General features: G+C 40.9%; 2 protein-coding genes across 6 annotated transcripts in view; one reads left to right on the top strand and one right to left on the bottom strand.

Annotated features, from left to right (window-relative positions):
• LOC144206041 (uncharacterized) overlaps nucleotides 1–24,051 on the top strand; it is a 38,164-nt gene extending 14,113 nt beyond the window's left edge. For 2 of the 3 annotated variants that reach the window (XM_077730729.1, XM_077730727.1), the window contains exons 9-21: nucleotides 1,527–1,750; nucleotides 3,440–3,822; nucleotides 5,327–5,467; nucleotides 7,425–7,568; nucleotides 10,265–10,500; nucleotides 12,940–13,173; nucleotides 13,251–13,341; nucleotides 15,577–15,720; nucleotides 17,995–18,263; nucleotides 18,382–18,475; nucleotides 20,232–20,289; nucleotides 20,366–20,465; nucleotides 23,665–24,051. In XM_077730729.1, coding sequence (XP_077586855.1) covers nucleotides 1,527–1,750; nucleotides 3,440–3,822; nucleotides 5,327–5,467; nucleotides 7,425–7,568; nucleotides 10,265–10,500; nucleotides 12,940–13,173; nucleotides 13,251–13,341; nucleotides 15,577–15,720; nucleotides 17,995–18,263; nucleotides 18,382–18,475; nucleotides 20,232–20,289; nucleotides 20,366–20,465; nucleotides 23,665–23,721 — 2,175 coding nt within the window. In that variant the 3' untranslated portion in view covers nucleotides 23,722–24,051. The remainder of the gene's footprint in view (nucleotides 1–1,526; nucleotides 1,751–3,439; nucleotides 3,823–5,326; nucleotides 5,468–7,424; nucleotides 7,569–10,264; nucleotides 10,501–12,939; nucleotides 13,174–13,250; nucleotides 13,342–15,576; nucleotides 15,721–17,994; nucleotides 18,264–18,381; nucleotides 18,476–20,231; nucleotides 20,290–20,365; nucleotides 20,466–23,664) is intronic. The other variant, XM_077730728.1, reaches the window with a different exon arrangement.
• A 1,928-nt stretch (nucleotides 24,052–25,979) lies between these two features.
• LOC144206040 (dynactin subunit 1-like) overlaps nucleotides 25,980–27,847 on the bottom strand; it is a 42,311-nt gene continuing 40,443 nt past the window's right edge. For all 3 annotated transcript variants that reach the window (XM_077730724.1, XM_077730725.1, XM_077730726.1), the window contains one exon: nucleotides 25,980–27,751. In XM_077730724.1, coding sequence (XP_077586850.1) covers nucleotides 27,614–27,751 — 138 coding nt within the window. In that variant the 3' untranslated portion in view covers nucleotides 25,980–27,613. The remainder of the gene's footprint in view (nucleotides 27,752–27,847) is intronic.

Here is a 27,847-nt window from a genome sequence, read left to right as displayed (position 1 = left end):
TGGGTTCTTACCTTCCTGTGGGGAGTTTGCATGTTGTCCCCGGCAGGCCTGTGTGGGTTTTCTCCCACATTCACAAAATATGCATTGAACACTAAATTGCCCCGAGGTATGAATGTGAGCGTAAATGGTTATCTTTATCCTTGTGCCATTTAAAGTGTCCCCCACCTGCTGCCCATAGTTGGCTGGGATAAGCTTCAGCGCCCGCTGTGACCTTTGAGTGATAAGCGTTGCGGAATATGAATGAATGTTCAAAATTAACACACATTTTATATATAAATATATATATCATTATTAAAAAATGTAATATCATTATTAAAAATTTGAGCACTTATTAATGTGATCTTCAAAAACAAACCAACAAATTTGTATATGACTTGATTGAAAATAATAACAAAAAAATGATCACCAAATTTATAGATACACGATTCCCCCTAAAATGGAAAAACCTGCAATTTCCATTTTAGTAGGAATAAATCCAATCCAATTTTGTAATTAGAGGTACGACTGCATTTAGAGTCTAAATGCAGTCGTACCTCTACTTACTAAATTGGATTGGATAACTATTCATCCCGTATTTGGGAAATTTCATTGTCACAAGAATGCAGATATAGGAAAGGCAATATTGACATAAATAGATAGGTAATAAGTAAGTTATTAGATAAATCCATACAATTAATTGGTTCCAAAACTTTTCGTAACTTGAGAAAAAGTAGCGATTCATTGTTAGAAATTTTGGTTGATATTCTGATAAGAAAATATCACCACAAACGTATGCCTTAAAATTCTAAACATTTGGAGTTAATTCTTCACCAAGAAATTAGAAACTAGGTGCTTCTTAAAAAAAGACATCATGAAATTTTTAAACGTATGATTTGATTCAAAACATTTGTTATGTTGTTATTATAATCTCCCCCCCAAATTGGCCAAAGATGAATAATAAAAATAAACCAGATGGATGCTATTATGAAAAATAAACCAGATGGATGCTTAGAAAAACATTTACATTTTGCACTGCATGTTTTAAAAACTAATACATACATATTCATATTTAGAAGGAAAACCCATGGTATGAATGTTAAAATTGTTAAAATATATTTTAATGATCAAATCCAGGTCAGTCCATCTGTGTGGAGTTTGCATGTGCGTGGGTTTTCTCCAGGTACTCCGGTTTCCTCCCACATTCCAAAAACAGGCATGGTAGGCTGATTGGACATTCCAAATTGCCCCAAGGTTTGGGTGTGAGTGTGCATGGTTGTCCGTCTACTTGTGCCCTGTAATCGGCTGGCCACCAATTCAGGGTGTCCCCTGCCTCTGGCCCACAGTCAGCTGGGATAGGCTTTAGCACTCCCTGTGACCCTAATGAGGATAAAGCCTTTCAGAAAATGAGATGAGATATTTTAATGCATCTGAAATAACTTTTTGTATCCTCATCCTTGATAATGCAGGAAAGTGTTGTGTTGTTGCGGCGAGACTAAACGCATAATTTCTTCTTCTTTAATGACATTATCACCTCATTACTCCTCTAGAGTGAAAGCAGTACAGACACGGAGAGCACGATGGCGTCCGGCGTGGCAGAAAATATCCCCCTTGACCTTACCAAGGCTGACCAGGCCCACCACGTGCGGGAAAAGACCAGCACCAACGTCAAGGAACCCACGTCCATTACTAATGGTGCCCGCAAACGCCCTGATAAGCCCTCTCTGGCCGGGCCCCCCCTCCTGGAGGTTGGGTGCATTCCCTCTATTTCTAGGCAAGTTTTACCTCATTGGCAGCCGTTTTTAAGTGACAAAAGTACTATTCCTTTTCCTGATGCTGTCAGTGTGATCATTCACTGCTAGCTAAGGCTGCCAAAATTAGCCAACTAACTGATTTTTTAAATTGGATTCATTCATCCACTATCAAAATAATTTAGTTTTGTTCGTCTAAAACTAGAGTGCTCAAAAAGTTGATCGCGGTTTACCAACAGATCCTCTTGGTTGATTGAACGACAGTAAAATTCGATCGAGTGTTTTGTTTTCTCAATTACGCTATTACTATTTGGCTTCTCTGCAGCCAATCAACTCACGGGATGAAGCCACTCTTTTTGGTGGTTTCGTTGGTCATTGGTTCACTCATTGGTCAATCCCGTGCCAGGAACCAATCATGTACCTTATATGAGTGCCCTTGAGTCATGTTAGCCATGCTCCAAAACTTACTTTCTCGCACCAGAACATGAACCAATGCATGTTTTATTTTGATATTTAATTTTTAGAATGCCACACTGCAGTGAGCCGTAAACTATCAAGCGATAACCTATATTGGCTCATGCAGTGATACAAGGTATGTCAACGTACATAAATGAGCTTTGTCCATGGCTTAAGAAAAAAAAGGTAGATAGCGGGAAGTTGGTCCTTGAAAAGTATATCTAAAAAAGTTTGGGCACTGTTGGCAAGAAAACATTTTGATGTTTCCATTCTCTTTTTTAGCCTCAACAGTAAATATTATTTTTAAATTTCTGATGTTTTAAACTCTTAGCATTTTAAAGATTTGAAAAACATTTTTAGAGTCATACTTTCAAAGATGTTCAAAACCAATTAAATTATAGAATAAAATCTTAGATTAATCTAACATTATTAGAAAATGCTCAACACACACAATACAGTGCCAACAAGGAGACAGACAGGCAAATAACAATAATTTATTAACACCAAAGTCAACAGAAAACCGGGACCATGGGGGAAGCAAAAGATACTAAAGTGGCACCCTTAAATGAAAAAGGTAAAAAAAAAAAATAGGCGGATTCAAATCAGGGCAGGATGTGGACCGTGATTGGAGGAGGGATGATTGGGAAGTCGTTACAGCTGTGTTGGCTTGGGCAGGGCTGAAATGAAAACGTTAATTGACCACCAGAAGGGCAGCACCATGAACAAACACCTCTGCCACAGGTGTGGAGCCACAGTTCCAGGCAACTGCAGAACAAAACCAAATTTAAAATAATATAATCTACAACATAATGTGTACTCAGGCTGACAGCCGTAACAACAATAATACGACCCCCATGACTTATAAAAGGAAAGACAGTTCAAAATACAACTTTAAAAAAGGAAAAGCGGTAAAAAAAAAATTGGAAATATTTTTAGGATAGAAATTTTGTAGTTTTTTTTAATATTCGAAAATGTCTATACATTTGAGGTATAAAATGAATTGTAGTTCCTTTTTATTTGGTTCCCATGTAAAAAAAAAAAAAAAACAATCATTTTCTTTTTTTATTGACTCATTGGAATTATAACACTGATTTTGTCATGTGCCCTGCAATTGACAATCAGCAATTCAGGGCGAAACAGCCCGCAGTTAGCAGAGAGAGGGTTCTGGCACCCTTGCAACTCATGAATAGAAATGGAGGAGGATAGAATACTTGTTTTTTTTCATTAATCTTATTGTGTGGGTGTCCTGTTGTTAGAAAGTCACCAATGGAGGAAGAAAGAGAGATGGCAACTGAGGCAGAGTCAGATGACCCGTCCAACCGCCCCAATATCGCCGAGGACACCACAATTCCATTGAACCATGTGTCGCGCACCCGCCTCACCCCGTTGCCAAAGCCCGTTCCGCTGGGCCGTTCGCCGTCATCTTCATCATCGTCTGGCACACAAGCGTCATTGGAGCCACCTGCTGACATGTTTGTCCCGCTGAAGCGCTCCTCGCCTGTCGTCAGCAGCGCAGACGAGGGCGTTGGCTTGTCCGGCCCCCTACCTGAGCGGGACCTGCAGAGTCAGCCCATCTCATCGAGTCAGCGCCAGTCTTTCAGAGGCAAGACCATGAGGAGCTATACACCTGAAACTCCAGGTAACTCATTATGATCCTCATTTTCAAATGTTTCCTTTCATGTTCACAAATGAATTAATTATTTTTCAAAGAAATGAATTTGTTACAGAATTAAAAACAGATTCTTTAAAAGGTACTTTTTACATACTTGCATTTTTTGAAAGAAAAATACATATAAATATGATTAAAAGATTAATCTAATGGTATTTTAAATAATTTTATTAAGTTAAATGAAGAAATCTGAATGTCAACATATAAATAATGTATCTAGTTTCATCTTCATTTTAGTGGAACCACTATAATAAGGAAACTTGTGTTGCATGATTTTGTGAAGGTATTAAAAGTAGACTGCCTTAAAGTAGAAGTAAGAGTAGAAGTAACAGTCTTTTGAAGTAAATTGAAACATTTAATTAACTTTTTTTCAGTCAGTTTTGTGAAATAATTTTAAGATGAAACTACATTTTATAGTGAAAGAACAAATCTGGACATCAACATAAAATGATACCGCTTTCGCTTTAAACAATTTTGTTTGTGCACTTGATATAGAAAAAATAATTAACCGTGTAGCTAAGATTACAGTACTGCATAGAGGTTCAAAATTCATAAGACATCAATGAAATAAAATGTGGAACTCTGTTGAACATTTTCTATCTTTAAATATGCCTATTTTAAAGCATGAAAATTTTTTACTTGGTATTAGTCAAAAGGAGGTCTAATTTCATTCTTAGGCAGCAATGATTAAGTTGATTCAATTTAGAATTATATTATTTATTTATTTATTTATTTATTTCATTTAAACCCCATGTCTTTGGCAACTGGTGTCGGAGTACAGTCATACATTGAGATACGAGCTTAATGGGTTCCAGGACTGAGCTCGTATGTCAAGTTACTTGTATCTCAATTCAACGTTTCTCATAGAAACAAACTAAATACTTCTTAATTCAAAATTAGGGTAGTGGGGGGTGCTGGAGCCTATCCCAGCTGACTCTGGGCGGGGGGCACCTTGAATCGGTAGTCAGCCGATCGCAGGGCACAAGGAGAACAATCATGCTACAATAAACTTGTTTTTAGAAATTAAAAAATCACAGAATTTCAGAAAAAGTTCAAAGGTTTTCCAGGTTCAGCTAATTTATATGGAGACAGCCGGTACTATTTGAACTGATCAAATGTGAATATTCCAAATTACACATCTTAATAGCATCTTGTCAAACCTAATCAAGGCTATTCGTGTATATGTATTTGTGTGGGGCTAACTGACATTACAAAGTGCCTGCGCTCTTAAAATTTGTCAGTTTTGTCAACATTATTATCAAAGGTCCTAAAAAAAATTCTATTTGCATACAAATATTTTGAGCAACTGTTTATTATGACTCACCTTTATATACTAAGTTTTGTTTGCTGAAATTAAAATATTAATGCAATGACATTATTACACTTAAGCAAGTTAGTAGTATGTGATATTTAATTAGATATTAGAAAATCATGAACAAATATAATAATAAAAATCTCGTTTTTTCTTTGCTAGTAAGGGATGAGGGCAATGACCGTGCAGTGGCACTGCATCCTTACAAGCCTCGTGGTGCCAACGAGCTCTTCTTCATGCCTGAAGTGGAAGGCCGCGGCCCTGTGTCATCTTCGTGCACCACCATGGAGAGTTCGCACACAGGTAAAGCCTCCAAACCAGGCTGGTCCCCTGGCGCAAAGGCACCCTTTTGAAAATGTTATGAATAGGATCGGCTTTCCAGCATGCTGCGCAGATGTTAGCAAAGCATGCTCAGCTTGCCGTTTCCTGTTTCACACTCTTTCTTTCCCTGAATATTTTATACAGTCATTCAGCTGCTGCTATGGAGAAGTACCTTTAACTCATTCATTACCATTAACAGGATTGGAAGTGGGGTATCGTGTTTGAGTAGACATTAAATCCATTCAGACAAAGTGCTTGCAGCGTTACCGCTTATCCTCACAAGGGTCGCAGGGGGTGCTGGAGCTTATCCCAGCAAACTAGGACAAAAGGAGATAGACAACCAATCATGCTCACTCACACTCAGCTAGGGGGAATTCCGAAGCAGTCCTGAACAATGTTTCCTTTAATTTTATGTTTGTCTAGACAGAAAGACAACCTCCCTGAACACACTGAGTTCCAATGTGAGCAACATCATCATTGCTCGCTATGGGCACACACCATTATCACACCTGCCATTCAGGTGCATGTCTACTACACATAAATTATTTAGTAATAATAAAATGTAATGATTAATATCTATGAATAGGTGGCCCGGCCGGTGAGTGGTTTGCGCGTCGGCACTGATTGGACACTAAAATTTCCCCTAGGTATGGGTCTGAGTGTGCATGGCTGTCCGTCTCCTTGTGCCCTGCGATCGGCTAGCCACCGATAAAGGGTGTCCCCCGCCCCTGGCCCAAAGTCAGCAGGGAAATGCTCCAGCACCCCCCGCGAGTGATAAAGTGGATAAAGCGGTTCAGAAAATGAATGAAAAAATATCTATGAATAAAACATCTTCATATATGCCATTAGAATATGCACCAATCCGACTTAAATTTTACCTTGTTTTGAACATCTGTCTTTCTCATTCTCGTTAAAATGACTCTGCTGAACGTATCACTTGAGATAGTCAAGTTTACATTTATAGGCAATATTTTTTCATTTTTTCATGATTTTGCTTTGATTTATTTAATAAGGGATAGCACATGTTAATGAACATATTAATATTCACGTTAATGAACATACATATGTAAGATTGTAGCCGAGGGCTGATTTCTATTTATAGTCCATTGTGTAGGTTGAAAACAAATGATCACACATACTAGGCATGCACGCACACAACCACACACACGGCAAATTTAGACAGTTCTCACCCGATTTCACCGCTTGTTCTTCTTTTTGCACAGTAAAGTAAAAAGGAATGTATTAACAAATATTAAAATGTAATTAAAAAAGATAGAAGGGCTGTAAACACACAAAAAACATAAGAGTGGACAGGGCTACTGCCACTGGCTGCCGCGTGAACGGCGGCATCATGGGGAAAGGGAAAAAAAAAGTTAAAATTTTATTTTGTGCGCGCCATATGATTGCTGCTACGCTGAGATGACGATAGTAGGGCGCAATTGCGCACGTGCACAGCTTAGAGGGAACATTGGTCCCGAACAATGTTCTCTCTAATTTTTCGTTGGTCTGGGCAGAAAGACAACCTCCCTGAGCGCACTGAGTACCAGTGTGAGTGACATGATTATTGCTCACTTTGGGCACACCAGTATCACACCTGCCATAAGCATGTCAATGTTCCCTCTAATTTTTCATGTAAAACATGCTGTAAAACACAAAAAAAAACACATAAGTGGACAGACCTACTGCCACTGGCTGCCGCGTAAATGGCGACATCATAGGGAAAAGGGTAAAAAAAACATTTTTTTTTTAAGTTTGGATTTTGTTTACTGCATGCCATATGATTGGTGCAGCGCAGAGAAGACGAGAGTAGTGCGCAATTGCGCACGCACGCAGCTCAGAGGGAAGTATTGTCCCCAACCACTTTATGTCCATGTCCATGCGCTTTAAAAAGAATAGGAAGTCCTTTTACATTACCATCAATGTTTCCCCTGCCTGCTAGGTCTGGATGATGCAGTGCCGCCGGTGTTCGCGCCAGAAGTCCTCGGCCAATGTGATGCAGGCCTGGATCGTGGTGTGACCATCAAACATTCCAGGGGCATTTACAGCAAGAAGAGCTCCAACGCGAAGGCCACACGCTATCCAGGTAACATTCATTTAAAAGCTGCCATTCGTTGCGATGGATGTTTATTACATTTAAAGAGGAGCCCTGAAGTGTGACCATTCACTGTTTCTAAGTGTGTTGTCTTTAACATACTCACCTAGGGGCAATTTAGAGCCGCGTTCTCCAACCACCTCAGTCATATAAATGAAAATTAACGTTTTAAAGCTCTCACACAGAAGGCACTGTCGACGCTCTACTATGGGGATCATGAGTCAATGGCGTGCTGCACCTTAGGTGTCAGATCACAAAGGCAATCACATCGACAACCATTCATGCTCAAACTCGTAACTAGAATCAATCTAGTGTTCAACCAGCCTACTCCACTCCAACAATAAGCCGTGGGTCACCAGGGATCTAAGGGCCCTCCTGAACGAGAAGGAGAGTCTTAAAACGATCCAGAAGGAGCTGAAGAGAGAAATAAGGAGGGGAAAGACCAGCTACAGTGGGGAGGCTAGAGAAGCAACTCCAAAGAGGCAACACCAAAGAGGTCTGGAGGAGCTTGAGGACCATCTCGGGCCATGGAGGCAACAGTGGGAGAAGCCCGGAGACGGGGAGTGGGCCAATGAACTGAATCAGTTTTTTTAACAGATTCAGTCCTGCCCCCCGCCCCGGTAGCACTAACCTCTCACCTGATCAAGACACTGGAGAGGATCATCCTCAACCACCTCAGCCCCCTGATAAATGCAGAGCTGGACCCTCTGCAGTTCGCCTATCGTCCAGGCATTGGTGTGGAAGATGCTACCACCTACCTGATGCACAGGTCTCTTTCACACCTGGAGAACTAGGGAAGCACGGTGAGAATTATTTTTTTTTACCTCCAGTGCATTCAACACCATTCAGCCGGTCCTTCTGAGAGGGAAACTGGAAGAGGCTGGAGTAAGGAACTACCTAGCCGCATGGATCATCGACTTCCTCACCGACAGACCACAATATGTGAGACTCCAGGACTGTACGTCTGATGTTGTAACTTGCAGCACGGGGGCCCCACAAGGCACAGTGCTTTCCCCACTCCTCTTCTCCCTCTACACTTCAGACTTTAAAGATAATACAGATACCTGCCACCTCCAGAAGTTCTCTGATGACAATGCCATTGTTGGACGAGTGACTGACGGGAACGACCTGGAGTACAGGGTCATCACAGCCTTTGTCGACTGGTGTAGGCAAAACAACCTCTACATCAACACCAGTAAGGCAAAGGAAATGGTCGTCGACTTTCGGAGGACACCTCAACAGACCACTCAGGTGAACATCCAGGGTAAAGACATTGAAATCGTGGAGAATTTGAAGTACCTGGGTGTTCACCTCAACAGCAAACTAGACTGGTCCACAAACATAGATGCCCTGTACAGAAGGGGCCAGAGCCGCCTCTACCTATTGAGGAGTCTACGGTCCTTTGGAGTGTGCAGGTCACTGCTGAGGACCTTCTACGTAGGACACTGTCGTGGCATCTACTGTGTTTTATGCAGTGGTCTGTTGGGGATGTGGGAGCACGGAGAAGGACAGGAACAGGCTGAACAAGCTGATCAGCAGGGTCAGCTCTGTTCTGGGCTGTCCTTTGGACTCTGTGGAGGAAGTGGGGGAGCGGAGGATGCTGACCAGGATGATGTCCATCCTGGACAGCACCTCCCACTCAACGCTAATGAGGTTTATTCACAATCTCAGCGAGTACAATTGTACCTCGAGATACGAGCCTAATTCGTTCCGAGACTGAGCTCGTATGTCGATATTCTCGTAACTCGAACGAACTTTTCCCATTGAAATTAACTAAAATCAAATTAATTCGCTACAACCCTCTGAAAAAACACAAAAAACAGGATATTGGATTGGAAAAAAATGTTTTATTTCTTCTAATTTGCCATCTATTAACAAAGTAAAACCACTAGTGGTTTAATATTACTAAAACATGTTTAATAGAACTAAAATCAGACGGATTTCGCGGAGGGTAGAGTCCCTGTCCTTTGTGTTATTCTGGTGGTGTATTTTCAGTATTTATCTATCCACTTTGATCGAGTTTTCTTTTTATTGTTGAGAAAAAATATTTGATGATTAATCCCATATTGGCCCGAATATAAGACGGTCCTGATTATAAGATGACACCCTTTTTCCCAAAACTCAAGTTGAAAAAATACTTTTTGAACACCAAATTAAATTTTTATACAGAAAATAATTAAAGTACATCTAAACCAAATCATTATAACAATATGTTTGAGACAAAAAGCATTTTAATTTGCCTCATTCAAATCATGCAAAATCTTTCTGTCACATCTGAACATCTAACGATGTAAACTGAAGCGTAATTACATTTGGAAATGTATGACTAATGCTTTTTGAAAAATTGCAATAGGTCTCTTCCATCAAAGTGTTCAGCAATCGCTTTAAAGATATTGGATTGGAACGTTATTTCATCTCGTATTCGGGAAATTTCCAGTTGCAGTAGCAAGACAATAGCAAGCAAAGCCCAAGCCACGTGACTGGTTGGGGTCGAGTAGCAAAGGTCGCAAAACAGCAAAGCAAAAAGGACAAAGTAAAAGGCAAAATATATGGGAAGCATTAAGAAATATTAAAATGCAATTTAAAAAGATTGAAAAGCAGCAAAAACATAAAACAAGCATTCATCAGAAAATTCATTTTTTATACTTTCTGAGCTCTTATGTGTTGATGTATGCTTGTTCCGCTAGGTGCTACTGTGGCATTTGATGAAAAACATTTTCAGGCGAGCCAGCGAGAGACATCGGTCAAGGCAGGCTTCCAAGTAGGGGGCGGAGCCACAAACACCCAAGTGGAACAATTGCCATTGCTACACGCCGACAGAGAGGCATGGCTCCTGGAGCAATTGCAGCGCCTTTCCAATCTCATTCTTGCCACTAGGGGTGACAATGTTCCCCATTACGGGAGGCATTACAACGAAAACCAGGTTACTTTTTTTATACAGTCATACCTCTAGTTAGGAATGTTTCTACATAAGAAATATGATTACCGTATTTACTCGCATATAAGCCACATTTGTCGAACAGAAAAATTATGACTTAATCGAGGGTACGGCTTATATGCGTATAAAAAAACGACATGCAGGAAAAGGCATGGTGGCAATGCCATAACACCATGACGCCATGACACAAGACAGTGCAGCCGATAGTCATTTATATCAAAATAGAGAAAATAGAAACAGATAAAACACTGAACAAAATGTATTTTTACGTCAGTAAATGGAATTCAAGAAAAATAACTATCTTCCATAAAACGTAAAAAAAAAACTCACTTGTGCCTGTCACCGCTCGCTTGGGGCGTGGCCATCTTAGCTAGGGTGGAGTGCCGCTATTATACCTAGAGCCCCGACGTCTAACCTGGTTAAACGTGGTCTGACTGGCCAGACTCGAGTAGCCTTGATATTTGTGCTCGTTTACCATGTCAACACATCCCAACTGTTGTTAAGGCTGATCGAAGGTCCTGCAGCTGATCGCTAAAATATCAGCCTTCATACCTGCGCAATGTGTACGTATCTCATGCTATTATTGCACCCACCCACAGAGCTGGTGAAAAGTAGACCGCTACGGACACACCTCCTGTATATACCGCTCAAGTGAATTTTCTTTTGAATGGAGGTTTAGCTGCATGATTGTACATTTGTGATTTTGAAATTAATCAAAATTCCACTTCGGATTTTTTTGCGTTTTATTTCTCGTTCGAAAGTGAAAACTATTGTACTAATATGAATATCGAAGGAATCGAGATATTTTTACATTAGAAGCAATATGGCCACACCATCTTAAACTTCTGATAAGGAAATTGCAATTTCTGTCAAATAGCATCAGGTTCTCATCAAGATAGACTTATTTCTTGTTTTCATATTGAATAATTTCATATTTTGCATTCACGATGACATGCATGTTAACTTCCTTATGATATGGACCCTAACAATGTGCTTTTGATTCATTCAGTATCTCAGAAATACCACGTAATTCTTCTCGAGTTTCCCTTCAAAGTAACACATTTGTACTCCCTATTAAAATCGTGAATATGGAGGTGAATATTGTGAATCAGGGGGCAGCTTGTACTTGAGAAATTGTAAAATTCAACAATTTTTGGGCAATTTTAAGGGTGCGGCTTATATGCGGGTGGCTAATATGTAAATAAGTAAATACACTAATTTTGTATGTCATTGCTACATTTTAGGGTAATTATATATAAATAAAAATAAATATAGACACCTGTCAATATGGATCTTTAATTGATTTAGAAAAAAACTATTTATTTTTTTACATTGAAATTATGTACCGCATTTACTCGCATATAAACCGCACTCGTGTATAGGCCGCACCCTTAAAATTGCCTTAAATTTTTTAAATTTACAATTTCTCCCAGATTCACAATTTTTTATCAGGGAATACAAATGTGTTACTTTGAAGGGAATATCTTAAGAAAAATGATCACGTTTTATTTCTGAGATACTGTATGAATCAAAAGCACATTATTAGGGCACACGGTCTACTTGCCGCAAGTCATTTAGCCGACTGACGTCTGGCCGAACATAGAATTAGCCGACTGACTATCCAGCCGAAGGACATTTTGCCGACGTGCTCGCTCCGCCCCCGGTCGTGTGTGTGTACAGTTTTTCAAACTCGGCCCGCGGGCCATATCCAGCCCGTTACTGATAACAACATTCATTTAGAATAACAAGTTACAGATAACAACATTCATTTAGATTCTAAATGAATGTTGTAATCTGTAACTTTTTATTCTAAATTTTAGAATAACAAGTTACAGATAACATTCATTTCGAATAACAAGTTACAGATAACATTCATTTCAAATAACAAGTTACAGATAACAACATTCATTTAGAATAACGAGGGCATTTATTCACGGCCACACCAAGTAGTCATAACAGTAAGTACTATAATGACAGAAGAAAAAAAGCATAACAGTAGATACTGTAATTTACACCAGCATAGAAAACATTGAGATTAATCTTTGAATTAAGGTTCCCAGCAAATCATTTTGAATATATATTTCCTAAAATAATGGGAAATTATTTAAAATTAGAATTGTGTTCTTATTTACTTATGTACTCTTTTCAGGCAGCTAATTACATTTTGACAACTATCCAAAAGGGCAGGTAACGGTTTGATTATGTAATGTAAAATAAATGAGGAAAATCACAATTGCTTCATATGTTTTTTTTTTTCATTTCATTGGCGTGACCATTTTGTGACGCATTTTCATCTTCTGCGCTGCAATGAATGTTAGTCCCCAGTCCAAACATCTATTGCTCACAATGACAGCTAAATAGTTCAGTCCAAATCTTCTGGTCGTCTCATTGTTGTCATCTTCACAAAATGACCTTTACTTTCAGACATGGATTCCTCGACCGCGCACTCTGTGCCCTGCTGACAGAGATGAATCCAGCACCACCACCTCCACTCTGGACACGGATCGCCTGATTCGGGCCTTTGGAACCAACCGGGGCCACGGGACCAAGAACATCAAAACCCCCGCCCGCCTCCGAAAACTCTATGGCGATGTCGCCAAGCAGAGGGAGCGCTGGGAGGAACGTGGCTTCCGTGACATCGTCGCTGAGGCCTCTGACGTACGCATGCTGGATGACCTCGCGTTTGGGGTCTGGTGGCGGTTCTTGATGATGTGTTCTCATATCCTGTGCGACAGGTTACCGGCGAGTCGTCGGCAGCAGGCTGTTACACCCAGACACCTCGGGTCTCCACCTCCAGGATGGCTGTCAACAGAGGCAGCCAAGCAGGCAAGTTAAATCATGCAATCGCACCTTTCAATTTTCTTTGCTCATGGAAGGCATGTTTCCGTTCTAAGCATTGGGACAGTCAAACAAACACTCCTTTATTTAATATCATTCTTTATATTCAAATATTCATGCGTTTGCGTTTGTGTGTTTACACAAAGCATTTCCAAGGGATGTTGACCCACTTTAAAAGCGCTGGTTTGACAATTTCAAGTATCTTAAATTATACCCAAAAAATCAAACAGTATTCTGAACAATGATATCAGTAAATAATTGTCTATCAAACATCTTGATATCAAGTGTCACTCATGATAATATCCCTGATCATTACGGAATCAAGCACACCACCAAATTATATATTTCAAACTGTCGACTGAAAAGTGGTTTAGCTTAAAGTGCGATTGCCAGACAGTGGTTCATCGACATTTGAGAAATTTGAGATACGAGTAAAATTTCGGACAAATGCACATCTTGAGATACAGTGGACACGAGAGGCTGTCCGTAAGAACATCGTAGACACTGTCTCTCTCCCCGCAACTCCCTCGTGTAATGTCTCTGGTCGCAACTCCCTCTAGTAATGTCACCGTCAGTGTTTTTTTCCCGTTGGCCATTGCAAATGGCTAGGCGATCGCTAATACGAGAGTTATATACTACTCATTGGCAAGTGGCCGTACGTTATCCTATTGTGAGGAATTTTTTGTGCATAATTTCCAAATTATTTTGAAGGGAATACAAAAGCACCATCGATAGGTTCCATCTGAAACTCAGGGTTGAGCCGGGGAAAACAGAGCCAACCCGGCCGGGAGAAGAAAGGTATAAAAATGTAAAACAAAATTAGAATTATGTTTAGTGTAAGGTTAGATCTAACTTATTTTTGAGTGTGTCTGCATCGTAATCCAAGTTCATTTAAGTTTTTTTATGTTATCTTACGAGCGCGTTGCAACGCTAAATCCCCCCCCCCCCCCCCCCCCCCATCAACCCCTCTCTGTCCCTCTCTCTATCCTCCGCGAAATCAGTCTAATTTTGGTTCTATTAAACACATTTTAGGATACTAAATATGAAATAGTAGTTATTTGATACTTTTTTAATAGATGGCGAATTAGAACAAACTAAACGTTTTCCCCAATCCCATATCCTATTTTGGGCTTTTTTCAGAGGGTTTGAATGAACTAGTTTGTTTTTAGTTGATTTCAATGGAAACGTTCGATACGAGAAAATCGTCATACGAGCTCAGTCCCGGAATGGTTGAAGCTCGTATCTCGAGGTACCATTGTATCTGAGAAAAACACAATTTTCAACACTGCCAAATGTTAGGAAAACATCTTACAAAATTACGAGCAAATATTTTCCTTGGAATACGAGACAAATTTTGAGATACAAGCATTCGGGACGCCCAGGTGGCCATGCCGCGAGAGGCTGCTTATGAGTTCAGCGCACTGTCTTCCTCGCCGCATCTCCCTCGTGCAAAGATCTCTATGAGCACTGGGTGGAGCGTTGCATTTTTTTCCGTGTTAGTTAGTAGAGAATTAAGGGAAACAATGGATCCAAAGCAAGCCGTTGCAATGAAGGGTAATGCGAAGAAAAGGTATATGATCACAATTGATATTAAGCACTAAATAATCAAAAAACATAAGTAGTGACTGAGCTGGCTCGCCAATATGTATGGAGATGCCTCGAAAGCCACAGTGGAATACATTAAACTCTTTGCCTTGGTTATTGCACAATGTTTAAATTTTGTGTAACGTAATATTAAAACTTTTTTAAGTGTGTTTATAGGAATCTAAGTTCATTTAAGTTAAATTTAAAGTTTATGTTACATTACGAGCGCCTCTTTCATGTCTCTCTCTCCCATTTGCGTGGTATTGAATTTTATTCATAAATAAGAGTTTTTTTATTTTCTCCAAGGTTTAAGTATTAGTGTTTTTGTGACCCAGGAGTAAGTCTTCATTGGGTACTCCTAGGTGCAGAACTCGAATTGAGTATGGTGACGGCACTCGGGAAGAAACTATCCTTGAGTCTGTTTGTCTTGGCTGTTACGATCTCGTGGCGCCTGCCAGAAGGCAGCAGATGGAAGAGGTGCAGGCTGGGATGTGTATTATCTTTTATGATGCTCTTTGTCCTTCCGAGGCTCTGGGATTCGTAAATGTTGTTGGAAAGGTTTCACACATAAACTCAGCTGAAGTTCTCATCAGGTTGTTGGTTTTTGTGTCATCATCCCGTTTTTTTTTTTTTTCTCAGCTGATGTGGAGGTCAAGCACGATGTGACGCGCCTTCACACCCGAGATGTAGGAACCATGTTTCCGCCGCGGCCAGGACATACGCAGAGGAGCCTAAATTCAGCCAAGCATAAGAAGATGACCGTGCTTCCACGGCAACCCAAAGGTATTTCAATGCTAGTTTAGATGCCTTCACCTCCTGTTTTGAGACCCATCCGTGTTATTTGATCAAGTTAAATTGAAACCACTGGCCAAAAGGGTGAGATTATAGTTAAACGTTTAAAATCCCACTATTGCGAGACTTTACACACTAAGTGAATCCCGTCAAAGAGTACCGTATTTCCACGACTATACAGCGTATCGTATTTTTAGCCGCAATGTCATTAACGAGTGCTATTTCTGTATTTTACACACACAAAGGACATGCCATTTTTTTAGACGCAGCCAGGCATGGCGTATATATATTATATATGGATGAATATCGTACCGCAATAGCCCAGGCTACAGAAGCAGCCCCAGGTGCTATTTCTGGTGCACAGTGACTGCTGGGATATATAGTTCTTTTGTCAATACAGGATGATGGCGAACACACTAATTTGGTGCTATTTGCACCCAATGCACGCTACACCCACGCGCTAAAAACACGTTTTTAAAAAGGCAACTGCTACAGCTGCAACACATAAAAAACATCAATAATAACCTCATACAATTCAAATATTATTTAGGCATATGGCCACATTTTACTCACAAAAAATCCTTTTTATTTGTACACTTTGCTGGTACCACCTGCTCGTTTAGAACCAAAAGACAGTTGTTGCGATATTAAAAATGCTCTTTTGAAAAATGGGTTAAATGAGAAAGGAAAATTTCAGCTTAAGTTCCTGCAAATAAAGAAGGGAAAGAAATTTCAATCACTCGTATTTTAGGATTCCACAGCCGTTTCTGGCCACCATCAATTCAAGTCTCTACGATGCATGGTTTGGACAATTGTAGACTGAGAATGTTAACATAAAACATCCACCCATCCATAAATCACCCTTGATGTATTATATGCTCCCCCAAACCCTTTTTTTACGGTCGTGATGGCAAGACTTGGCGAGACACAATGGTGCTAGATGCGCTGACCCATTGTAGTTGTAAAGTGGGACATCTTTTCACGTCATTTACAAATGTCATTTTCAGAAGAATTTCTGCAGGCAAGTTTCTAGATGCACACTCATCCATATATCACACTGTATAAGGATTATAGAATGCATAAAGCGTGATTTATGGATGGGTGTATGTTTTATAACTGCCGTCACAACAGAAAATGTTCCATGGAGCACCTAGAAACTCGGTGGCAGAGGTTCTTCTGAACATGACGTGGTAAGTCGAGTGTTCCTTGGACCCTATGAGCCTTTTCCCGGTTGTAACAGAATTGCTAGCTTCGGAGTTGTCCGACCATTCTTAATGATATCCAGCTTTTTTTTTTTTTTAGAAGTCCGTCTTGAAAATGGCTTTCACAGTAAATCTGCAACCAAATAAATTTCTTCTCCAGCAATTGTGGGTTGACAAAACTCAATAAATCAACACAATATATTTGCAAGAAATTAGGCGCACACAGCACTAATAAGTCTTATCAATTTGCCTCCTTGGAATAAGCGCAACATGGATCGAAATTTGGATCAACCTATTATGAAATCCAGACACTAGCAGAAGTATATTGCTTCTTATGCACCTAAATATCCCATGTTGATGCCGTCTTCAACATGCATGTGCGACTTCAGCGTGACACATGGTTGAATTACTGACTAAAACACGTTTGCAAAAACTAGATATTTCAATTAATGTAAAACATGATAATGACAGTTTGATTTAAATTGTCCTACGTATTTTACATGTTGTATATCAATTTTGCATTCTGTCCTCTGAAATACTCAAGGAAATTAAACAAGGGTACTACTGAAAATGGGATTGGTAGCTCTTATTATTGCCCCCCAGGCTTGGTGCCTGTATGTTGGGATTCATCCCGGTGGACAAGTGGGTGTCATTCCTTCCTCTTCAGGTCGGGGCATGGGACCTGACTGTTTTGAGCGTATTCAACAAACGGCTTTTTGGAGTCTTTGGAAGGGGTGCTGGAGAGTGCTATTTCAAAGAACTCCCTTGTTCTGCTGGGGGACTTCAATGCTCACGTGAGCAATGACATTGAGACCTGGAGTGGGGTGATTGAGAAGAATGGGCCCCCTGATCGAAACTCGAGTGGTGTTCTGTTTTTGGATTTTTGCACTTGGTTACTTAAAGTAAAGAGAGGGGCGGTGCGGTGAGTTTGCTCCAATGGTGGGGGCAGGTGAGGGGTTCCGGAACTTCTGATACGTGGGGGTCCGGTCCCTCCATGTATCAAATCCTTAAATGGCAATAATTTGTCAAATCCTATTAAATGTTGATTATGTTCCGTTTTTAGCAGTATGGTGGTTCATCCCACTCCAAAACGATGACTTTAAGGAGAACCGTCCTGAACTAGAAAAGGAAGGAGCAGAACCTGAGCAAAGTACCATGTGGTATCATAGCAACGACATCGAGAACCCCACAAGGGAAACTCTCAGACCACAACAAGACAAAAATGACGACGATGTGCTTCCCGAAAGCAGCCATGAGGTCAACCCGCTTCCCGAAAGCAGCCTTGAGGTCAACCCGCTTCCCGAAAGCAGCCATGAGGTCAACCCGCTACAGGTTAGCAAGGGTTGCATGAATGTTTAATATATGATACACTATTATTCAAAAGTATTTTTAAAAACGTGATGTATGTGTTAGTTTGCGAGAATTATTATTATTTTAAATATAATTTTAGGATGCTCTGGCTGCACGACGAGCCGACTTCATTTTGAAGTCACAGAGACGCACGGAAATCTTGAGTCTGAGGAGGATCAACGGAACTCTTCCAGGTCACCAAATGCTTCTGAACCGCTGCCCTTTTTGAGAAAAGAGAGAGACAGACCGAAAGAGAGACAGACAGAGCGTAAGAGAGACAGACAGAGACAGCGAGACAGAGACAAAGAGAGAGAGAGAGAGGGGCAGAGACAAAGAGAGAGGGACAGAGACAAAGAGAGAGAGAGGGGCAGAGACAGAGAGAGAGACAGAGAGAGAAGGAGGCAGACAGACAGAGAGAGAGACAGACAGAGAGAGAGAGACAGAGAGAGGGAGGCAGACAGACGGAGAGAGGCAGACAGACAGACAGAGACAGACAGACAGAGAGAGGCAGGCAGACGGACAAACAGAAGAGGCAGGCAGAGAGACAGACAGACAGAGGTAGACAGAGGCAGGCAGACAGACAGAGGCAGGCAGACAGACAGAGGCAGGCAGACAGACAGAGGCAGGCAGACAGACAGAGGCAGGCAGACAGACAGAGGCAGGCAGACAGACAGAGGCAGGCAGACAGACAGAGGCAGGCAGACAGACAGAGGCAGGCAGACAGACAGACAGAGGCAGGCAGACAGACAGACAGAGGCAGGCAGACAGACAGACAGAGGCAGGCAGACAGACAGACAGAGGCAGGCAGACAGACAGACAGACAGAGGCAGGCAGACAGACAGAGGCAGGCAGACAGACAGAGGCAGGCAGACAGACAGAAGCAGGCAGACAGACAGAGGCAGGCAGACAGACAGAGAGAGGCAGGCATACACAGACGGACAGAGACAGACGGACAGAGACAGACGGGCAGAGACAGACGGGCAGAGACAGACGGGCAGAGACAGACGAACAGAGACAGACGGAAAGAGACAGACGGAAAGAGACAGACGGACACAGACAGACGGACACAGACAGACGGACACAGACAGACGGACAGAGACAGACGGACACAGACAGACGGAAAGAGACAGACGGACACAGACAGACGGACACAGACAGACGGACACAGACAGACGGACACAGACAGACGGACAGAGACAGACGGACAGAGACAGACGGACAGAGACAGACGGACAGAGACAGACGGACAGAGACAGACGGACAGAGACAGACGGACAGAGACAGACGGACAGAGACAGACGGACAGAGACAGACGGACAGAGACAGACGGACAGAGCCAGACGGACACAGACAGACGGACAGAGACAGACGGACAGAGACAGACGGACAGAGCCAGACGGACAGAGCCAGACGGACACAGACAGACGGACACAGACAGACGGACACAGACAGACGGACACAGACAGACGGACACAGACAGACGGACACAGACAGACGGACACAGACAGACGGACACAGACAGACGGACACAGACAGACGGACACAGACAGACGGACACAGACAGACGGACACAGACAGACGGACACAGACAGACGGACACAGACAGACGGACACAGACAGACGGACACAGACAGACGGACACAGACAGACGGACACAGACAGACGGACACAGACAGACGGACACAGACAGACGGACACAGACAGACGGACACAGACAGACGGACACCTACAGACGGACACAGACAGACGGACACAGACAGACGGACAGATGGAGACGGACACAGACAGACTGACAGACAGGCAGAGACAGACGGTTCTCGTAAATATAGTACATATTTTGTGCATCTATTACTTATTTCTTTAGACACAAAAGGTTAGATAACCTTAAAGCCTTTTGAACATTTTCGGGAGTCGTTTTGTAGTAAGATTTATTATCCCTCTTTTTTTTAGGTAGCGTTGGTTTGAGGCGGGCGGTGCCTTGGAAGGAAATGATACAGCGCACCAAACGGTAACCAGATTTTCATACGGCTCTACCTAGTTCTTATGTTTTGTTCTAGAACATATTTGAATTGTTTGTCTTTCAGAATGTACGAAAGACTTCCAGAAGTTCTCCACAAGATGGAATGTGAGGTGAGGGAAAAGCAAATGCAGCTCAATCGACTCAACCTGCAGATCTACAACAAGGTACAAGCACACATCCAAATTTATTAATGATTTCTTAAGTTTGAAAGCAATATTAAAAAATGCTCTACAAATTAAGCCAGAAATTAGATTCATACAAATGTCAAAACATTAAGTGTTTGCAGAATTTTGTTTTTTTTTAATCCTTAGAAGAATATATTTCTTGTGTCAGTGTCCAAAAATATAAGTATTGTTCAAACAAGGGAAAAAATGGTAATAGAATTAATACAGTCATACTTTGTAATATTGCAAGAAAATATTCACTTAAATATACACAAAAATGTTCTCACAGAACAAAAAAATCATAATTTACGGAATAAAAGTCATAATATTCCCATATTATAGCACTCGTATTACAAGATTAAAGTCATATTACTGTCATCCCTCACCACTTCGTGTCTTCAACATTCGAAGCTTCAGTCTATTGTGATATTTTATCTTAAGTATCCAAATAGAAAATGTTCATAAAAATGTCAAAATTGACACCAAACGCGCTAGCGGAAGACAGGGACCGTCCAAAGAAGAATCCTGCCGTGAATAATGCTGTGCCGAATAATATAAATGACTGACGACGCCTTGCCTTTTCCAGTTTTGTTTGGATTGGATTTCGCATCGTGCCTATCACCTTGTGATGGAAGACAATGCAGTTTTGCTTGTTTTAGATTTAGCATTTCTCACATAACCTCATGGAGGAAGATGACGCTGAGCCTATTCCAGCTTTGTTTGAATTTCGGATCGCCTCCTCTGTGTCCTGCACCATATAAGGCATCCAATCAGACCAAGAATAAATGAAAAGTGATGACAGTGGCCGAAAAAATGGAGTTGCTAGATATGCTAAATACCGGCAGTATGTATGTATGCTATGCCACCATGTAAATTGCCATTGCGGCACAAATGTCAAGTTTTGTGAGGGAGCGTGGTGCATAGAAGGACCCAAACAGAGGGAAGTAGGCGAGGACAGGGAATGGATCGCACTAAGAAAACTTAAATATACGTATACGTATACGTACACGTATACGTACACGTGTACGTACACGTATACGTACACGTATACGTACACGTATACGTACACGTATACGTACACGTATACGTACACGTATACGTACACGTATACGTACACGTATACGTACACGTATACGTACACGTATACGTACACGTATACGTACACGTATACGTACACGTATACGTACACGTATACGTACACGTATACGTACACGTATACGTACACGTATACGTACACGTATACGTACACGTATACGTACACGTATACGTACACGTACACGTACACGTACACGTACACGTACACGTACACGTACACGTACACGTACACGTACACGTACACGTACACGTATACGTACACGTACACGTACACGTACACGTATACGTACACGTATACGTACACGTATACGTACACGTATACGTACACGTATACGTACACGTATACGTACACGTATACGTACACGTATACGTACACGTATACGTACACGTATACGTACACGTACACGTACACGTACACGTACACGTACACGTACACGTATACGTACACGTATACGTACACGTATACGTACACGTACACGTACACGTACACGTACACGTACACGTACACGTACACGTACACGTATACGTACACGTATACGTACACGTATACGTACACGTATACGTACACGTATACGTACACGTATACGTACACGTATACGTACACGTATACGTACACGTATACGTACACGTATACGTACACGTATACGTACACGTATACGTACACGTATACGTACACGTATACGTACACGTATACGTACACGTATACGTACACGTATACGTACACGTATACGTACACGTATACGTACACGTATACGTACACGTATACGTACACGTATACGTACACGTATACGTACACGTATACGTACACGTATACGTACACGTACACGTACACGTACACGTACACGTACACGTACACGTATACGTACACGTACACGTACACGTACACGTACACGTACACGTACACGTACACGTACACGCACACGCACACGCACACGCACACGCACACGCACACGCACACGCACACGCACACGCACACGCACACGTACACGCACACGCACACGTACACGTACACGCATACGCACACGTACACGTACACGTATACGTACACGTATACGTATACGTACATGTACAGTGTTCCCTCGCTACTTCGCGGTTCAGCTATCGCGGACTCAGAGCTTTGCGGATTTTTTAGGGAAAAAATAATAATAAAATACAAATATTACATTAAAACAACATCTTTTACAGTTGTTTTTGTCATAACAAGAATTTCACTCTCTATACCCGTATTCTATATGGTGTACTGCAGTGTATCCCAACCTTTTTGAGCCGAGGCACACTTTTTGCATTGAAAAAAATCTCAAGGGACACCACCATCTGAAAATCTTTGTCGCCTATATTTATAATAGTTATTCTCATCAAGTTTTATCAGCAGAAATCGCATCCAAAATTATTCCAAAACTTAATTTTTCACAATGACCTAATGTCACGGAAATTTGGCCTGTGGACCCTGAACAACTTCCGGTTTGAGTGATGCAAATAACCAAGTAAAGTTATTGATCGCATCATTTTATGATTTTTCTCTAAATATTACTTAAATCTCCTAATATTCCGCAAAAAAAATTGTGCTCACACAGACTTTACGTCGGCAAAAGTTGATGCGCTAGAAACCAGACAACTTCCGTTTCGACTAAGAGAAAGAGCAAAAAATTACCGTTCGACAATTTGAATCAAATAATTGCATAATCTACAATTTAACGTCCATCATATTTTGATTTGAACCTTGTAATAGTTCCTTTTTAATCTCCTTATATTCATATGAATTTTTCTCTCTCAATATCACATTGTATGACTTCTTGCAATTTCCCACGGCACACCTGACCATTGCTCACGGCACACCAGTGTGCCGCGGCACAGTGGTTGGGAAACACTGGTGTACTGTATACAGGGGTATACAAAAATTTGGAATTAAATTCAAATTAAGCATTTTTGAAGGGGAATCCCGACTTCGCGGAAATTCACTTATCGCGGGTGGTCCCGGTCCCCATTAACCGCGATAACCGAGGGAACACTGTATACATATGCAAACTCCACAGTGTTGACAGAAACAACCTCTTTTTGTGTGATTTTTGTCCAACTAATGTTTTGTATCCAATTTTATTTTCAGAGAATGAACAAACATCGTCTGGAGAAGCAAGACACTCTCCGACATCAATATCTTTGATTTTTTCTTTTAAATAGAGAACTGTAGAACACACATGTTTGTCATTTTTTAATGTAATCAAACATATCGGAAGACAAAATGTTTTTAAACAATCCACACTTTAATAATTAGTGTTTCATATTTGATGCACTAACCACACGCTGGATAAAAACAAATAAAACAGCTTGAATGTTCTTTTTTCACATTATTGAGCTGCTGTCTGGTTGACTTTTAGTTTAGCACTATCAGATGGAACCCATGCAACTTTCAGCCATTCGTTATTTCATCTACTTTTGCAAAACAAACCTGATTCTGTATCGATTTTAAGTGTTAATAAAAAATTGCATTTTTCTCCTCTTTCTTGATTGATAATTCAAAACAAAAAGTGAGCCTTAATGCGCTCTTCAAATATTCGTTTATTGAACACAAGTCACGAAATGAAATACGACCAATACTTTTTCCACCAAGTTTGCTATTACAGAATTGTAATATTTTGTAGCTGCAACACAGTGTTGTCACCCCCTGGTACCAACATTAGTTTGCGTAGGTACTCGACAAACATTGGCTTTGGACGGTATTAACAACCTGATTGTGAAAAAAATCAGGAGCTACATTCCCACTGAGCTGCATAATTGCGCACTGGTCGCACACTCTCAGCGCATATAACTTTTTTTCTATATAATTTTGCCCAGTAATTCATTGAATGACGGATGTCCAGCCAATCAAAAGAGAAACTCACCATCGCTGCGGCGTCCGCATCTGATTTCCGCATTTGATTCAACTGCATTTTAAACTGAATGAATTTGGTAACACGAGTGCATTGTGAATCATCCGAGTTACAAGTTGTGACAAATGATTCGCCTTGTGCGACTTCAGCGGGGCAATTGATTTGGAATTTATTGCGTAGGTAGCCTCTGTCGCTTTAACATTTTCGTTTTAGTTTTTTTTCATAAGGGAAGTAAGTATCATTAAGCCTGACTAAACCAAAAGTTTTTTTTTTTTAAACAAATCCCATCATTTGTCAAGGAGGTAGGTGTATACAGAATTTGTAAGTCTTATCAATAAGCCTGCTCGGTTTAAGCACAAAACGGATGGCAATTTGTATGAAACTTGTAATATGAAACCCAGACACTCGCGAAAGTTTTTGGTTCGTGTTCGACGAAATATCAGCCCATGTTGAAGCCGTCCCCAAAAGGGCACATTGCACAACATTTTTGTGCGACCTCAGCGTCGTGACCGGACACTTCGTCGCTGGACGCTTCGTCTCCGAACGGTTCATCGAACGAACACTTCGTCGCCGGATTCACAAATGATTGTTTTTAAAATAAAAGGTAATAAATACAATTATTTTATTCTAAATTTTAACAAAAAGAAGACATAGTAAATTCACATATTCTTTGTCGTCTGACTTCTTTTTTCTTCTTCTGGTATTACCATAAGTATCGTGTATACAGACTAGATTTACGATGCGCGTTGTGAGGCAACGGAGCTAGACGTCGTCGCTTGTCGGGCCTTTTTAAGAACAGGCCCATTCGCTTCTATTAAGAGAGTCAATAGAATTTTTTTCTTTTAAAGGACAATAGATTGCTTGATTTAAAATCAAGTATGTGAGTATCAAAGTCAGATGCAGTATTTTTGACATACTTCACAGTGTTCTCGTTACCTCTGCGTCCTGCGTCTGATACGCACAGCTTTTCTTCCAGACGCACAATTTCAAGTAATGTGCTTTTTTCGGACGCAAAGAAATTTTTATCAAAAAAAAAACCAAAACACATATATCCGATAGCAAACCAATTTATTCCACATAATCTTTGCGAAATAATTCTCGCGAGACTAGCAGACACTAGCAGACGAAGGAGAGAAAGCGATAGCAAGAGTTTCGTAATAGTGTAAGAAAGATAAAAAATGTTTCAGAAAAAGCAAAACAGTCTGGATAGTTATTTCGCAGTTAAAAATACAACTAGTAAGAAAAGAACTGCAGAAGATTCGATCGATGATCATGAAGCAAAACGGGGGAAGCAAGGAAAAATACGCACATTTCAAAAGACTTTTGGCTGCAAAGAGAGGAGGATCTACGAGCTGAAAGACTAGTACAATGATAAATAAACCCTAACCCTAAACCATATAATAAATAAATGAAATCTGAATGTTTATATATCGTTGTTTATGTTTTATTTGCATCCGTAGTATGTTGGGACTCGTGACAAGTTTCCTGGGACGCACAGTTTTCAGACAAGCGAATCCCTGGGACTCGCAGTGTGCCAATTGTAAAATTATCACTGACTTCATAACAAATATCAGCATCCAGTCAGAATGGTAGCTAAATCGCGATTAAAAACCAAACAGTTAATAGTAACTTAGTGGAGTCAATAAGTGCCACTGAGAACTTGTCTGTTGCAAGATGTCTCCCTATTTGGTAAGTTATGTCACGTTGATTCTTTTTGGGGTCTTTCCAAACGTGGAGCGCTCAACGTAGGAACCGTTTCATGCACAGCATGTTTAGAGACGAGCACATTTAGTACTTGCACACACCCAAATGTTAGTGTTTGTGTTGTCAAGCAAGTTTTTGCTGTTTTATTTTCTTTAATAAAGAATGTGATTTTCCTTTTTCTTCTTTAAGAGTGATTAAGGTTAGGCGAACTGTCTGGCGACGAAATGTACCGGGTATCCCTCAGCGTGACACATGCTGGAATTACTGACTTTAAAACGCACATAGAAGGACCCAAACACCAAGATAAACTAATTTTCAGAATGCTGTACTTTTTTAATAGTTTGCAATAACACAATATTTCAATTAATGTAAAATCATGATAACAGTTTGATTTACATTGTCCTACGTTTTATATCGATTTTGCGGCCAATCAGAATTCGATTTGGTGACACCAAGGCCCTTTCGCAGGCGGAGGGATACGTCATCGCTTTCACCAACTATGATTGGCTAGTAAGCGGACCAAAGCCAAAGTGAGCCAGCCAGAGATCGCAAACTCCACCCACAATGGCAGATGGAAAAAAACAAATGGATTTGGTTGCAGATTCATCTGTTCGGTGAAATATCCTGCGGCGAATCCGTCGATCAAGCGTCCGTTCGACGAACTGTCCGGCGACGAGACGACCGGTCACGATATATGCCCACACTTAAAAAATTAGAGGGAACATTGCTCACAACTACATTTCACAAAATAGCTCCACCCACATGTTACCAATTTAGCTATAAGGGGGCGTTACGCCTGTTTTTCTGAAATACGGGGAAAACAAATGGCTGGAAGATTTGCGGACCTCAACCTCCAATTAGTTTGAACAGTTTTTGAATTGGTTTGACGTCTATTACGTTTAACGTCAATCAGTGAGTTAAAAAACTTAAAACACTATTGTTGACCAAGTGCCAACGGCATTAGAACGTCCACTTTGGCTTTCTGACTCTTCCATCTTGCAAAAACTGGTGGCCTCACAAATAAACTATTAGACAACATTTGACCAACTTGATTACCGTATTTTCCAGACTATGAATCGCACTTTTTTTCATAGTTTGAGTGGCTCTGCAACTTGTGTTTTCTATTTTTTTTCACTCTGACCGCCAACAGCTTACGTTGATTTTTAGACTGTAGTTATTAACAAATCTTAATATGTTACATTAACAGTTTCTTACTTTGTCTTTGTTGCTTATTTGCTTATCTTACTATTACTTAAACGTATTTTGCATAACTTATATTCCAGTGCGACTTCTATATTTTTTTCACCTCTGTGTATACATAGTTTTTCTCATTCATTCTCCATTCTTTGGCTAGTGCGACTTATAGTCGAAAAATACAGTACTGTAATGTGCAAAGTTAGCTTCAACATAAAATTTTAAAAATCCACATTGATATCTTGGAGGCATCCCAGGCGAGAATGCTGAAGAAGAGTACCAGTCGGTTTAGGCACGCAAGAGTCCGTGGACGTAGAGGAGTTGACGTTGCGTCAGTAGCAGCCGGTGGACTCGCTCTTGGCCCCGGGGACATGGGATTAGCACGCGGCCCGCCAGCACGCAGTCGTCGTACTTCTCCTGGTTTGCCTGAGCACGTCGTCCGACGCCAAAAATTGAGGGAAAAAAATGAAATACAATTGGATTTATGTTTCTCTGATTCTACTATTATCCTTCAATACTACC

Source organism: Stigmatopora nigra, chromosome 13 (assembly GCF_051989575.1).
Source record: "Stigmatopora nigra isolate UIUO_SnigA chromosome 13, RoL_Snig_1.1, whole genome shotgun sequence".
NCBI lineage: Eukaryota > Metazoa > Chordata > Actinopteri > Syngnathiformes > Syngnathidae > Stigmatopora > Stigmatopora nigra.
This window is presented reverse-complemented; position numbering and strand designations above follow the sequence as displayed.